Source organism: Urocampus carinirostris, chromosome 20, assembly GCF_059441175.1.
Source record: "Urocampus carinirostris isolate Australia breed hairy pipefish chromosome 20, RoL_Ucar_1.0, whole genome shotgun sequence".
NCBI lineage: Eukaryota > Metazoa > Chordata > Actinopteri > Syngnathiformes > Syngnathidae > Urocampus > Urocampus carinirostris.
In genome coordinates this window covers 740,215-755,946 of record NC_142368.1, presented here as the reverse complement: position 1 = coordinate 755,946, position 15,732 = coordinate 740,215, and the positions used below count along the sequence as shown (strand labels likewise).

Genomic DNA, 15,732 nt, shown 5'->3' with positions numbered 1-15,732 from the left:
GTCAAATGCCTAGCGCACTTTATTGTCACATTCACAGACAGTCTGCTGTGAGCATAAACGATACAGAAAACGGCGGAAAACGCTTCTCGATTCTTCTGACTACTCAGGCCGAAGACAACGTATCAAGAATAGGCTCGACCCTTTTTAGAAGCTCTGGCTCGGACATTTTGTGAGCAATAAGTAAATACAGACTAAAGGATTTTATACATTTGACTATAAAGGATTTTATACGATTGACTACAAGTTACATGTATTCCTGTTTAATGCAATAAAGATATTTACTGACTGTGCTTATATTCAATGTACAATGAAAGGTCAGGGCAGGCTGTGTGGAAAGCATAATTGGCAGATGTTTTGTCTAGTGCTCCTGATAACAGGATCCGTGGGTGTGCTGACGCAGAATGAATCAGACATCAAGGCGCTGTAGTGTGAGATTGTTGAACGCAAACAACTGCCTGGCGCGTCCATGGGAGGAGCTGACACGCCATCTTGCAGGGAGGAGATCACAAATAAGAGAAAGCTAAAGTTAGCTGCAGATGACACATAGCCAATAGGGGAATAGTAGGATGTCTTTGATTTGTTTGTTGAAATGTATAAATGATCCTGGGCAAATCGGATGGGGGCCGTCTCCTGTTGGGTACACTCATATCTGCTGTTAGGAATAATAAAAATCCGCCCTCGCGTGGAATTCCTGGTCATTTCTCTCTCAAAACCTGCGCACATAATTGTTGGATGAATGTAGGTCGTGTTTGGTTAATGGAGTCAGATAACTCATTCCAACAATTTGGTAAAAGGATATATTTTTATAGTTTAAATTCCAACAAGACCCATATTCTTTATGCTCTTTTAAGAAAGACTATTTTTGCCATACTGACGAGCTGGGATGATTAAGCAGTTGCTCCCCCTATGTTCCTGCTCAGAGCCCTTCCTCTGAAAATTCTGGTCTACTTGTGATTCCAGGAGCCAGGAAGAAATTTGCAGGTTCTACAGGGTTCTTTGTTTGGTGCTGTGGTATGTTGTGCCTTCTGAATTACAAACTGCTACATAAGTAGAAGTTTTCCAGGCTTAAAACACTCTTCTATAGTTTATGACTGATGTTGACATCACACTTTGTTTTCTTGTCATTGAGGTCAAAGGATTAACATGGTTGTTGCACAGTGCATGCATTTCGAGCCATTGTACCACCACTCGGACCTGATGTATGCCATCATCTTAAAGGATCTTATGCATTTGACTATAAAGGACTCAGTTTAATGCAATGAAGATTTTCACTGAGTGGGTTTAAGTTCAATGTACAAGGTCAGGGCAGGCTGCTCAAAATGCATCATATTTTGTCTAGGGAATTTTGATAACAGGACTGGCGGAGGCAATGTTGTTTTGGGAACAATGGGCGCAAACAATTCCTTGGCACGCCCATGGGAGGAGCCGAGACGCCATCTTGCAAGGAGAAGTGGGCCAATAAGAGAAAGCTAAAGGGCTTCAGAAAAAGGCTTCACACACACTCCAATGTCACTTCAGCTTTCTCCTGTTTTGCACTTAGTTCTGATGTTGTGAATAAATCCGCCCCCGTGTGAAATATCAGCTTTCCTGATCATTTTTCACACATAAATTGTTGGGTGAATGTAGGCTGTGTTTGGTTAATGGAGTCAGATCACTCATTCGAACAATTTGGTAAACGGTACATTTTGAGAATGAATTCCTAACCATCTAGAGTCAAGATTTTAGGGCAGGAAGCTGCACAACTCCACATGTTTGATGATGTCTGTATTATTTGTCTCTTGCAGCGTGGTCACCTTGAAAACCTTATATGCGACCCCCTTCTCAGGGTTTCTCCATTTTCCTCATGCTGAGGTTTCAGATCAAGTGATGTTGTTCTGGTTTGTGCAGCCTTTTCAGATTTTTTGTGTCACAAATAAAATCCAAAGGGTGCAGACAAGATTTTTCTTTTAATCACAATAGAGGATATAAAATAAATATACAAGACTTTCTTTCTGATCGAATCGTCTTTTGTACAGCGGAATCTGGACCGATTCGCAAAAAGCGGCTCGGGAAATCTGTTGGTGTCGCGCTCTCGTGGCGAGCCGTCGCCGCTTTCAAATGGAATCGCCGTTGGAAAGACGATCCATAATCGCCAATATTTAAAAGTTGTGGGAGAGAAGGCTCCAGGCTGGACAGAAAGCTTTTTCCCAAAACAATTCAATGACATCTTCGCATGCAAAATGGAAACGCGAGAGGTCCGACTCTAAAAATGCAGTCCGGCCCTTTAAAAGTGTGACTCGTTTCCATTCAAAAACATGCAAATCCTATCAAAAAGGGACATTTTTTGTACATGGCTGCGTCCATATCTACAGTACATTATTTAGTGTCGTCTGGGAAACGCTTCAAAAAAAACATAGTTGCTTCAGAAGCACAATGCGGCCTTTTCCAAATACGACCGGCTGATAAAAAAATAGCAAACTGCTACATGGTCACGAGAGGGAAGTGCATGTGAGGATACCATACAAAAAGGAATTCAAAAATGAGAGGCGAATAACCAAAAAATAGTTGGATTCGACTGCATACCGAGATGGCGTTATCCCACAGGTCCCTTTCTATCGCTACTGAATTAAGGCAGAGGAAACTCAGAAAGAAAAGTACGATTCATAGACGGACTCAATAAATATGATTGTATACGATATCTATATATATATATATATATCATCTTTAGTACAATATTTCATTTGGAGTGCATTTCGAAAAACACAATAAAAACTACGATTTACGACACACAATGATAAAAATATGCTCCTTGGCATCCGTTTAAATCTGGAAATTGGATTTGCATAGGAGTTGTTGAACACACCGGACGTCGGCTCCTCCTTATACCAAAAAAAGGCCCTTCGACGGGTTCTGCTTTTGATCCCCTCCGGATATTAAAAGACTGTTTCGTTATAAAAGTGCAATTTGAAAAGGTTTTCCCAATGAGAGCATTGAAACAGAAGTAGAAAAATCATACCGTCAATATGAGTTGACACTCCCATTGAAATGGTTTAAGCCGAGAGAATCGAGTGTCATTCACTTCCTGGCCACTAGGTGTCAGTGTTTCCTGACTTTCGGTGGCCCTGTTATTTAACTCCACTTCTCCACTGAAGATGAAGTTCTTTGGGCCCACAAACGCAGATCACTCGGACTGTCAGTGCATTTCTAGTGAATCAAGGATAAAACATGCAAATAAAACACAGAATAGAATACAAAAACCATTTGACATGGCGCCATAACAGTCTCGTAGTGCCGCTTAGCTGCCCTGTCCCGGATGCCGGGTTCTTCTTCCATAGGGACCATCAAGTTCTTCATGATGTCCCTCCTTTGTTTTTCTCCCCTTCCTTTCCGGCTCTCTGTCCTCCGCCTTAATATTGACACTGACATCAAGCTTCAAAACAAAGAAATGGAAATAGGTGCGGTAGAACGTCAATGTAGGAGCTGCCGTCCTTACTGGAGAAGAACCTGGTGTTCATAAGTGCCGTTCGTTCCCAGGATGGGTATATATTCCCAAAGTGTGTCAGCGGCCAGGAGAGGCAAACTCTTCCCGTTTTGCTTCCTATGGAAGTTCGAAAAACGGCGTCGCGGTGGGAAAGAGCCACTTTGTGGCCGCTTCAGTAACGATGGGTTTGGTGGGAATACTGGGAGCTCTGTTGGGACGAGGACGTGTATCCCATGGTGCTTTGCGGCGGGTTGGGACCTTGGATGTTGCTTTGGTAACCCAGGCGTGAGCCGGAGTGCTGAAGGAGAAAAGGCATTCCTCTTTATCTAATGCATGGACAAAACTCCCGGGCGTACTCTCGTTCCACTTCACAGGGTTCGTACGGGTGCTGGAAATCCTTGAAAATGCTCCAACTTTAATGTTGTGTTTGCAAGGAGAGAAAAGTGCTTATAAATCGGGGGACTCATAGTCAATTGAGAAGCTAAATTGAGAAGCTAAATGGGATTTTCCCCTAAAACATTCCACCCTTCTTAAAGGGACAGCGTTTAATATTTGTCCACTAGATATCGCTGTCATGTACAGTGCAACCAAAAATATGAGTCCAAGGAAGGCTACAAACCATGGACACTGAAATGAAGCTCAAAGCAGCCTTTTTCTTCCCATTTGTATCTCAGCCTTTCACAAAGAATGACAAAAAGAAGGGAACATTTGTTTTTTTTTTAAATAGGGAAGAAGAAATAGGTAAAGGTAAATGGGAATAAAAAGAAAAGTAGGGAAAAAAGAAAGCCAAAAGGGAGAATAAATAATAAAAAAGAATAAATGAAAGAAAACAAAATTTTTAAAAATGCAATTTTCTCTCTTAATTTTTATATTTATCTTTTTTTCTTTTGCTTTTTTTCTTGGGTTTACTTTTGGACTTAATTGTTTGTCTTCATTTTTTTCTTTTCTTTTTGTTTCCTTATTTCTCTTCTTGTCAAAAGTGATAAGGTGTGTTTTGGTCAGTTTAAGTCGCCGTATTTTTCTCCTCTTCCGTTGTGCTTTTAGCACTCAGTTTCAGTGGCACGACAAAATACGGTGACATCTAGTCAGAAAATAATACACACTGTCCCTTTAACGTTCATTTTAAGGCGGGGGCCTCAAACTATTGCAATTGGCTATTGTTGTAAATGCTTGAAATGGTTGCCATTTTTCACAAAGGGTCTGCTTCAAAATGACACTGACACTGCTTTCTGGGAGCTTTGCATTTCTTCTTTCCTCTGGATTAACGGCAGCTGGCATGACTTTGTACGGCGTTGTCTTGGAAAGCATCAATACACGGTTCACATCGGATTCCTTCTTTAAACGGAACCGGAGAAATTGGAAACTTGGCTTTGAAACTCCTTGAAAAGGTGCTTGAATTTGGCCATGAACAAAAAAGGTGTGCGAACCCTGACTTGACCGACGTGTCTTTTTGTTCTGCTCGCCAAATTCAGAAGCTTTGTTCCCGTTTCTGTTTCTGCTTTCTTTCTGGTCAATGGTTAACCTCCCGTGGCATTGGGTCGCTCGCTCACTGCAATCCGAACAGAATCAATATTGATGTCCCGCATGAGCAAGCCAGTGTCTATTATGTCACGGTGGAAATCAGAGTCAGGGGTCGGAAAGCTTTTTCGTGGCCAAGTTCAAGCACTTTTGAAGGACCTTCAAAACCGATCGTCCCAGTAGCCTTCAGATAAGAAATCCGGCGACCATCAAAAGAACGGGAGCCTAAACCTTAGTTTCAAACCCTAAATCTAGCCCCAACCTAAATGTGAACTCTCTACCAAATAAGAGCGACCAACTGGCTGTGCAAAAGCGTACAGGGAGCGCAGTTTGCTGTGTTTAACGGAAACGTAGCTCACGTCTAGCATCCCGGACGCTAACGTGGAGCTACGCTGTTAGGGACAGAGACCCAAAAGCCTGCGGGAAGCAGAGAGGAGGCGGACTGGCTATCTACGTGAACACGAAGCGGTGTAACCCTGGGCACAAAGATTTCCATCTGCCGCAGGGACGTCGAACTTTTGGCCTAGCGTGTGACGTCATCCACTCCGCTGTTGCTAAACTACAACACAGCACCCTGAGGCCATCCTCTTAATCTGTTGATAAACAACACAAGGATACTGCTGGAAGTGTGAATTTCCCTACGGGGAGGAATAAAGTATCCACCTATCTATCTAACCTGATCTTGGAACCCTATCTTACCGCCCTAACACCTAACTCTAGCTGTAAACCTAGCCTTAACCCTGTTTCCAACAGTAACCCTAGCTCTAAACACTCCATTTGGTTTAGAACCCTGATATAGAGCCTAAACCCTAGTTCCTCACCCTAAACCTACACTTATAGGACCATAGGTCGCTGGGGGACCTTTGACTCTTTTGTGCAGGTTGTGTGCTTTAAACATCTTAAGCTAAAAGTTCTGGTTTTGTTTGGTCCAGGTGAGCCTTGTTATTATTTGGCTAGACAGCTAGCCTGCCGCTCTCAGAGATTTTTTTCCCCAGCTGTGTTCATATGTGTTGTCGTTTTGGTTGTTGTTGCTGGCTCCCATTTATCTTGGCTGCCTACTGCATGCTTTTTGTCGGCCCGCCACCTGTTTTTCTGCTCTTTCAAGCAGCCGGTTTAACCCTTGTGTGTTATTTTTGCCAGTTGGCCCGTCTTCTGGCAGGGGACACCTGGAACCACTTGCCAGACAGTCGCGGGGCACACTGAGACAACTCACTCACTCATTTCCACCTAAGGATGATTCGGAAAAGCCAATTCACCCGACAGGCATGTTTTTGGAATGTGGGAGGAAACCGGAGCACCCGCAGAAAACCCACGCAAGCACGGGGAGAACATGCAAATTCCGCACAGGACGCGCTAACCACTCATCTGCCTTGCCGCCACTTTTTAAATCTCGAAAAACACACTTAAAATTAAAGGATTTTTAAAGATTTTAAGCACTCGTACCAACCCTGCAGAGTGTTGCGCGGTGGCTATCGGTGGAAAAAAATCATTGCGGGGAAAATTGAAAACAGTGCCGCTAACAATGCCAATCAATATCTGCCGTTAGCTCGGAATAGGGCTTCTCATGAAAGGCTTCCGGGGTACGGGCATTTGCGTACCCCAGAAGCCATTTTAGCTCCGCGATGAATCGGCAAACAAAAATAAACAAGCGGGTAGGCGTGACGCGCTTTCATCAATTTCCTTTGTCCGATTCCCTTTTCAAAACGATTACAAATGTCTGAGCATCATCTCCAGGGTTCGTACACTTGGGCAAATTCAAGCACTTTCAAGGCCTATTTTTCCAGTACCTTTGGAGGAAGGAATCCACAGCCCATCAAAAGAATGTTTTTGTTGGCTTTGAGGACCGATATAAAGTCGCTATCATGATGCTAGCAAATACTTTGTGCTATTTTGAGCTAATGGGCTGCTATAAACTGAAAGGAATTCTGCCATTCTTCCTCAACAATTGGCTACGTCACACTTGTTTACAATGACGGAAAACGCTCCGTAGGTGCTGGGTAATAAATCGGTTCCATACACAAGTCAAAAAAAAAGAAATACTGTAGGTCTAAAAAGCAGAAAAATAAGCCAAATTTGGACTCATTTCAATGATATCGATTGCTTGAGAAAAGTGCATTCACTCTTTTAAGACAGCTGATTTTTTTCCTTTTTGTTATGCCTAATTTATATTGTTTTTTTCCCCTGGATCTGCGTCTAAATTGGTCGAAATAGAATTGAAAATAGACATTTTTTTCATGCATTTTTCAGGGATTCCCTGCAAAACGTGAAATTACAAATGACTAAATAATTTGATGTGTCATGTTTGATTATTATCGATAATCAGAATATCATTAAATAAAAACATATCTGAGGAGCAGTTCAGGAGCTGAAAGAGCCTGTTTTCTAAATAGAGCTGTCGTCGTGTCCAGCATGGTCGCCGTGGCGACCGGCTGGCCCCGCCCCCTGGGCACCAGCTGAAGCAGATCGCCTAATTTGCGCGTTTGCTTCTTAAGGGGGGTTTTGGTTATTGCGGGTTGCTGGTTCAATTGCGTTTTCTGTTCTGCATTAGTCTGTTCTGTCTGTCTTGAGGAAATCTGTGTTTGCACGTTTTGAGTTAAAACCTGTTTTGTGAGTATTCCCTGGTCTTAGTTCCTGTTTGCCTGTAAAGCCTGTTTTTGTTTGTTTTGTCCCTGAGTGTTGAACGACTTTTATTTTGCTAAATAAAAGTACTAGTCGTTCACGCAAATGAGTTCTCCCTTCTTGCCTCCTGCCTCCGTTCTGGTACGGTCTCGTGACAGCTGTCCTCTTGGGTGCAACCACTAGAAGGCAGTGACACTTGACATGACACAGACATAATGTTTTGCGTGGTATATCGAGACAGACAGCCAAGAACAATGGCAACGGCAACAATTTCAAGGATTTTCAAGCACTTCACCCAGCATTCAAGCATTCTCCTGACCTTGAAAACACAACATTAAAATTCAAGGATTTCAAGCAACCGTACGAACCCTGCATCTCGTTCAGTGTTTCTCAACTGGTGGGTTGTGACCCAAAAGTGGGTCGTGGACCTGTTTTCGGTGGTTTGCGGGCCTTTGCCATGGCAAAATAATGCTAAGAAAAGAAAATATTACTGTCATTGACACTCCTTAACAGGTAGATGGCGATAATGGCCCGCTAATGCTGGTTGACGCTCGTCATTCGAAAGCACTAAAAAAGTTTGTTTACCCGTGTCGAGCTTGGCGAAACCCAGACACTGTCATCTTTTTATTGGGTTTAATGCGCACCGGAATGCGCAAATCCACCGCTGGAAGCAGTAGCTGACCATAGATAATGGATCGCAGCCGCACAGATGCGATCCATAGATAATGGATCGCAGCCGCAGGGATGCTGTTCATTTTTGGGCGGGAAAAAACAAACTTTTGCTCTCTGGGCTACCACTCCCGGTAATAGTCGATTGGGGATAATGGATCGCAACCACAATCGTTTGTTTTTTTTGGGTTGTATTTTGTGTAAAGCGACTTTGGGTGTTCTGAAAGGCGCTTTGAATTAAAATGCACTATTATTATGATTATTATTTCATTTTAGGGGGAGCAAAATGGCGCACCTCCTGACAAAAATACTGCACTTTTTAATTTGACGTTTGTGCATCTTGAGTCCGATCAAAATGTCTGAAGCTACCGAGGTAAAAGAGGATGGCTTTTATCAAACATGCAGTGGATTGAGCATCGAAGGGAATATTAGGACTTGAAGTAATTTTGTAAACTACCATAAACTACTTTCATTCGATATATTTGAGAAGTGGGTCGTAGTTTGTAATCAGGGCGGGACGGTGGTTCCTAAAGTCAGACCAGTCGAGAACCACCGATCTACCGGGCTTCCGTCTCTATCCATAACCGACTCCGACTCGGTTGACTGACCTGGTACTCGGACTGGAGCACCCCGGTTCCCGAAGAAGCGCCCGAGGGTCCGATGCGGGGTTTCTTATTGGGCGGCCCCTGGTCTCCACCGTGTTGCAACCCCCCGCCGGCGTTGGCTCCCGAGGTTCCGTTGGTTTGGGTGGAGTTCTGCTGGGAGGGCGCCTGCTGGGTCGCTGCCTGTTGCTGGTTCTGGGTCTGATTCTGGCCCGTGGTCTGCTGGTGCTGTTGCGTCTGGTTCTGAGAACGGTCAACAAGATGGAAAAGTTTTAGCCGTGGGAAATGCTTCGGGCGACTCCGATGTGATAATCGTGATACAGATATGACATCTGGGACGTGGCTTTGCAATGGATTCAAAGTGATTTGACGGGGAGGAAGCAATATGTTAAAATGGGAGAGTCGTCATTTGAATACTTGGACATCTGTTGTGGAGTAGCGTATTATGAACTGACCGATAACGGATAATGGATAATGATTTATGAACAAGCTAAATAACCCTTAAAACCCCTAAACCCCTAAACCACAGGGTTCTATTCTGGGTCCAAAGTTATTTCATTTACCGTAAATTCCGGACTATAGAGCGCACCTGATTATAAGCCGCACCCACCACATTTTAAGCGGAAAACCGATTTTGTACATAAAAGCCGCATAAATGTCACAAAGCCGATTTTTGTTCTGTTTTTATTTTAATGTTCGAATAAAGTTTTCATTCATTCATTCATTCATTCATTCATAATTGTCTTGTTGTTTTGTAGCTTATTTTTCACCGAATAGATGAGGGGTCTTAAGATTGTTGTTATGTTAGTGGTTGTTAATTAGGTTTGTTGAACTATTGGGGTACGGTCGGTCAGTCTCGGGAGTTCGGTGGAGCCTCTGCCGTGAAAGGGGTTGGACAAATATGTTCGATATAACTTAGCAAACCGTGTAAGACGGAATATGTGTCTGGAATTGGGGAGATTTCTGTCCCCATGGAACTAGACGAGCCATTGCCACGCACTTAGACAGTCTTTTGGAAAAACTAGCCTGAAATCCAGGCAGCAGAAGTCAATGACGAACACCTTGACAACATCATCGAAATTGAGCTGAACCAGCTTCAAATGCTGCAATTCTCATGATTACTAATTGGCGCCAACAGCCACGGGACCCGATTGGCTGTCGGACTCTTCCGAAAGGAACCTGTCAGACCTTCTGCGAACCTATGCTCTCAGCTAAGCAAGCTTTTGTACTCTCCGACATTATCCTGCCCTGTTTTCCTGCCTGATACCAGTTGCCGACCTTTTTCTGGACCTGCTACTGTTCTGGCTCCTCCGTCCCGGCCATCGACCTGTTTCCTGCCTGATGCCAGTTGCCGACCTTTTTCTGGACCTGTTACTGTTCTGGCTCCTCCGTCCCAGCCATCGACCTGTTTCCTGCCTGATACCTGTTGCCGACCTGTTTTCTGGACCTGTTTCTCTTTTTGCTCCACCGTCTTGGCCATCGACGTGTTTTTGCCCTGTTTCCTGCCTGATACCTGTTGCCGACCTCTTTCTTGGACCCGTTTCTGTTTTTGCTCCTCTGTCCCGGCCATCGACCTGTTTTTGCCCTGTTTCCTGCCTGATACCTGTTGCCGACCTTTTTCTGGAAACGTTTCTGCTTTTGCTCCTTCGTCCTGGCCATCGATCTGTTTGCCCTGTTTCCTACCTGATACCTGCTGCCGACCTCTTTTCTGGACCCGTTACTGTTCTGCTGCCCCGTCCTGGCCATCGACCTGTTTTTGCCCTGTTTCCTGCCTGATACCTGTTGCCGACCTCTTTTCTGGACCCGTTACTGTTCTGCTCCCCCGTCCTGGCCATCGACCTGTTTTTGCCCTGTTTCCTGCCTGATACCCATTGCCGACCTTTTTCTAGACCAGTTTATGCTTTTGCTCCTCCGTCCCGGCCATCGACCTGTTTCCTGCCTGATTACCGTTGCCGACCTCTTTTCTCGACCCGTTTCTGTTTTTGCTCCTCCGGCCATCGACCTGTTTTCCCGCTGTCTACGACGACCCTCGCTCGACACGGAAGTGCCCCTTCCGGGTTCCTGCCATCAGCTACCCGTGACTGACGATCATCGGATCGTGGATGCGAGCGCTGCTCTCTTTCTTGATAAAAACTGAGTCAAACGAACGCTATTGGGTCCCGTCTCCGTTCCTGGTCTGTGACAGCAATGAATTCAAACCCTGCAGTCCCAGAGAGATACCTGCCTCAAGTATGCTAACGATGACTCCAAAGATGCACAAAAGACACTTCTAATTCAAGTTTTGAGCGAGAATCACCTTTTCCGCTTTCTCTTCCGGCTCGTCTTCGTTGAGAAACTCTCTCTTTGGGTACGGGATCTGGCATCCGGCAAACACGCTGCGGGCAAAAGAAAGAGACGCTTCCATTTTATTTTTTGCACCGATTGTAACAAAAAATGCTAAACGGGAAGACAGAAACCAGGGTTCGTACACTTTTGAAGGACTTTCAAAGCCAATTTCCAAAAGTTTCAATGATTTTAAGAGTAAATCGCAAATATATTTGTTTTTCAGACCAATCATTTCCCAAAATAACAGTAATATGTAGCTTAAATTTTAAGTTGCAGGAAGTTCTTTCTTTTACCACTGGGATATTCATTCTTTTCAAGGCCCATAATCACATAATCCTTGCACTAACACACATTTCATAGTGACCTGTTTAGGTGTAGCATGCATCTGTCCTGTAGGGGGCGATGATGCTTCAAAGGACAATGCCATATCAACAGGCTGCCGTTTATCACAAGGGAAGAAGAAATGCAGCGATACAGCAAAGGCAACACAGAGCAGTACCGGCCACATTCTTAAGCAATCTTGTTGAGAAACATGGCAACAATTTCGAGCATTTACAAACACTTTTCAATCCTTAAAGACACAATGATAAAATCAAGCATTCTTAAGGATTTCAAGCACCCGTATGAACCTCGTATAGAAGAGATCTTTGCTCCAACTTACCTCTGCCAATTTTTCATTTCAAAGCAAAGAATTGCTCACCCCAAAATTTGCTTTGCAGCCACACGCTGCTGAAGGCAAATCAAATGCTGCCTGAATTCCTTCGCGGTAGCAATTTTTAATTTTTTTTGCTTAAGCACATTCTAATCTGCCTGACCAAAACTCTTGTTGCCATAGAAACGCGTTCTCAGTGGTTTCAGGCCACTTTGGAGTCGTGGGAAGTTCCGACAATCGCTTTCGATCACAAAATCGGACCCAATTGGAGTGTCAGCGTCATTTTTAAGTCGACGCGTAGAGAAACGTGGCAACTATTTCAAGCGTTTACAAGCGCTTCCCCCATAATTTTTTTCAATCCTTGAGACGTTCCATTTCAGGCATTTTCAAAGATTTCAAGCGCCTGTGGTTAGTGTCGAGGGACTATAGTGCCGCTTTGCTATTTACAACATGGAGAAAAAGGTTGCGGTGGCTCACTCGGTGGTGGGCAAGGGGTCCTCCAGGAAGTAGGGGTCCTGCAAAGCTTGTTCCGATGTGATTCTCTTGGTGGGGTCCATCGTGAGAAGTTTCTGGAGCTGAGACAAGAGGGAGGGGGATTTTTTTATTGTCCATTTTTCATTATCCATTATCAGTTATATCATGATACACTTCAAAGCCAACAGGCCGAGACACTTGCTCCTAGCCAAGAGGCTAAGCAAAGGTCCCAGCCAAAAGGCCAAGAAGCGAAAGGAGGCAATCACTGCATTTTCTTTCTTATAGTACAGGGGACTGGAACCCATCCATCCATGATCTGCACCGCTGATCCTCAGTAGGGTCACGGGGGTGCTGGAGCCCATCCCAGCTATCTTCGGGCAGTGGACAGGGGACACACCCATTCACACCTAGGGACAATTTGGACCGGCCAATTCACCTGATGTGCATGTTTTTGGAAGGTGGGAGGAAACCCACGCAAGCACAGGGAGAACATGCAAACCCCACACAATTAGGTTCGATCCCATGACTTCAGAACTGTGCTGCACACGTGCTAGCCACTGCGCTGCCATGCTGCCAAGGCCATGGAACCTTTTTGACCCAAAGAGCCAGAATAGCAATATATCTACTACCGTAAATTCCGGACTATAAGCCGCTACTTTTTCCCCAAACGTTCAACCCTGCGGCTTATTCAGTGAAGGGGCCAATTGATGTCATTTTTCCAACGGCCGCGGCGCTGGAGTATAAAAGGTAAGATTTAGACCGGTGGAATATATGCGCCAAGGAAGACTGCAACTTCTTAGCTTGTGCACAAATTCAATGAGCGTAGAAATATCCTCATCATACAAATTGCAAAAAGAAAGGCACATGGCGCAGCTTTCAAGCTAAACGCAATCGAGCAGTCCAATAAAGAAGGAAACAGAGCTACTGCACTTTACTTTGCGAGCGTGACGTTAACGTGGTTTTGATTAAAGGGAGAGCGTGAAACGACGTCGTCGTGATAAAATCTCTTTCCCATTCTGAAGAAGGACGACTTTGATGACGTCAGTTATAAGGAGGAAGATGAGGACGGTTTACCGTGATTTGGTTTGAACAATTTTATTGACACTAGTAACAGCAAATAAATAATGTGAGGTTTTAAAGATTTTTCTCGACAATCTTAACAGCAATTAAGCATGTTCACAATTTCATTATATCTGATAATATGATGTTCTAACAATTTTTTTAACAGCAATTAAACACACAATTTCATTATATCATATCCCAACAATATGAATTTTTATCGACACTTTTAACACCAATCAAATACTTCTTAGTTTGTTTTTTTGGGAGTTTTTAGCAAATAAACAATGTGAGGTTTGAACCATTTTTTTCGACAATCTCAACAGCAATTAAGCATATTAGCAATTTCGTGACGTTTTAACAATTTTTTCCAACATTTTTAACAGCAATTAAACACACAATTTCATGTACGGTGTGTTTTTTTTAACAGGCCCATTTACTATGTCGCAAGCGTGTAGCTAGTAGTGTTTTGCTACCCTTCACAGGCACGGTTTGGGATGAAAGTTATAATATTATTATTAAAGCTTTGAAAACTCTCTCTGTGTACTGTCTTTCTTTGTAAATATGTGCAACCATGTATATTATGTATTTGCAACTGTATATTTTTGTCATGTATTTATTTTAGAAACTTATTCTGATACGTTTTGTACGAGCAAATGAGAAAGAAGGGGAGGGGCAAACGCGGGCTGACGGGAAGCGGAGTAAAGGTGAGACGTGTTTGTGGAGGCGGCCGACAATAGTGGATATATATTCTTCCCACCCTTACCTTTGGAAATATACACTATTTTCCTTGGGTTACTTTCAACGGGACCCGGACTCTGCAGGTCTGCATCAAACCTTAAGTACCGGTATCATTTTCAGTTTATTTTGCCGGCTGTGTTTTATGGACTGTATCAGAGATGGGTAAATTTCGTATTTGTATTGCGTTTATTCAATGTGGGCGCATGCGGCTAATATACGTGTGCGGCTTGTGTATGTACAAAATCGGTTTTCCTCCCGAAATGGGGTGGGTGCGGCTTATAATCGGGTGCGCTCTATCGTCCGGAATTTACGGTACTCATGTGGGATATTCAGGATTTCAAATCAAAGAAATTGAATTGAAAGATTTGAAAGAAATTGAAAGAAAAGGCATCGGGGGCATCTTACCAACAGAAAAACTTTGCTGTCCGGTTTGACTTTATGCTTCTCCATGTATTTGATCAAGCTGCTGTTTGCATATCTGTATGAGACAAGACCTTTGAATATCCTTCAAAACAAAAGACTTCCTTTTCAGACATTGTAAAACGCTCACGTCGTCCTTCGGAAGTCCTTTTGAAGTGTCGGATATTCGGGCATTTTCCGAATGTCCTCCCAGTCCTTATCTGAACGGAACAAAATCAAGAATGAGTTTTTTTCCAAGCGTTTCGACGACACGTGTCAGACTCATGGCCTGCGAGACAATGGGGAGAAGAGCACAAGAGAAAAATGACTTCAATAGGTCTAGGTGCCACTCTTAAAGCGCCCACTGTAGCTTTATTGGCTGAGTATTGTTAATCAACCAGAGAACATTAAAGAAACCCATCCTGGTGTTCTATTACTTAAAATAAAAGCCACCTGGGTGTCTTTACAGAGTTTTCAAAGGACTTTAGCTCCTTACGATAATAGATTCGAAATCTAACAGCAAAGTTCCTATAGTCGGGTAAATTTTTTCATAGAATGGGTTTTCCTACCACGTGGCCCCCAAGCTAATGATTTTGACACCCCTTATTTAAAGTCCAACAATTACTTTTCCCCTCCCAAACATCCATCCATCCATCCATTAGCTGCACCGCTTATCCTCAGTAGGGTGGCGGGGGTGCTGGAGCCCATCCCAGCTATCTTCGGGGAGTGGGCAGGGGACACTCTCAACCGCTTGCCAGCCTATCAGAGGGCACACAGGGACAGACAATTTGCCCGCTCATTCCCACCTAGGGGACAATTTGGACCGGCCAATTCACCTGACATGCATGTTTTTGGGAGGACACACAAGCACGGGGAGAACATGCAAACTCTGTGCTGCACACGTGCTAACCACTGCGCCGCTGTGCTGGCCTAATTCAATCATCCATCCATCCATTATCTGCAGCGCTTATCCTCAGTAGGGTTGCGGGGGTGCTGGAGCCCATCCCAGATATCTTCATGCAGTAGGCAGGGGACACCCTCAACCGCTTGCCAGCCAATCAGAGGGCACACAGGGACAGACAATTTACTCGCTCATTCACACCTAGGGACAATTTGGACTGGCCAATCAACCGGTCATGCTTGTTTTTCGAATGTGGGAGGAAACCGGAATGCCCGGAGGGAAATCCACGCAAGCACGGGGAGAACATGCAAAC

The 15,732-nt window shown here is 44.1% G+C and overlaps 1 protein-coding gene across 1 annotated transcript in view; it reads right to left on the bottom strand.

The window, feature by feature from the left end:
• Positions 1–1,927: 1,927 nt before the first annotated feature.
• cdk19 (cyclin dependent kinase 19) overlaps positions 1,928–15,732 on the bottom strand; it is a 37,019-nt gene continuing 23,214 nt past the window's right edge. Inside the window, exons 8-13 of the mRNA XM_088325297.1 lie at positions 14,670–14,739; positions 14,525–14,597; positions 12,323–12,420; positions 11,165–11,243; positions 8,875–9,111; positions 1,928–3,758 (exon numbers count right to left, since the gene is read on the bottom strand). Coding sequence (XP_088181423.1) covers positions 3,633–3,758; positions 8,875–9,111; positions 11,165–11,243; positions 12,323–12,420; positions 14,525–14,597; positions 14,670–14,739 — 683 coding nt within the window. The 3' untranslated portion in view covers positions 1,928–3,632. The remainder of the gene's footprint in view (positions 3,759–8,874; positions 9,112–11,164; positions 11,244–12,322; positions 12,421–14,524; positions 14,598–14,669; positions 14,740–15,732) is intronic.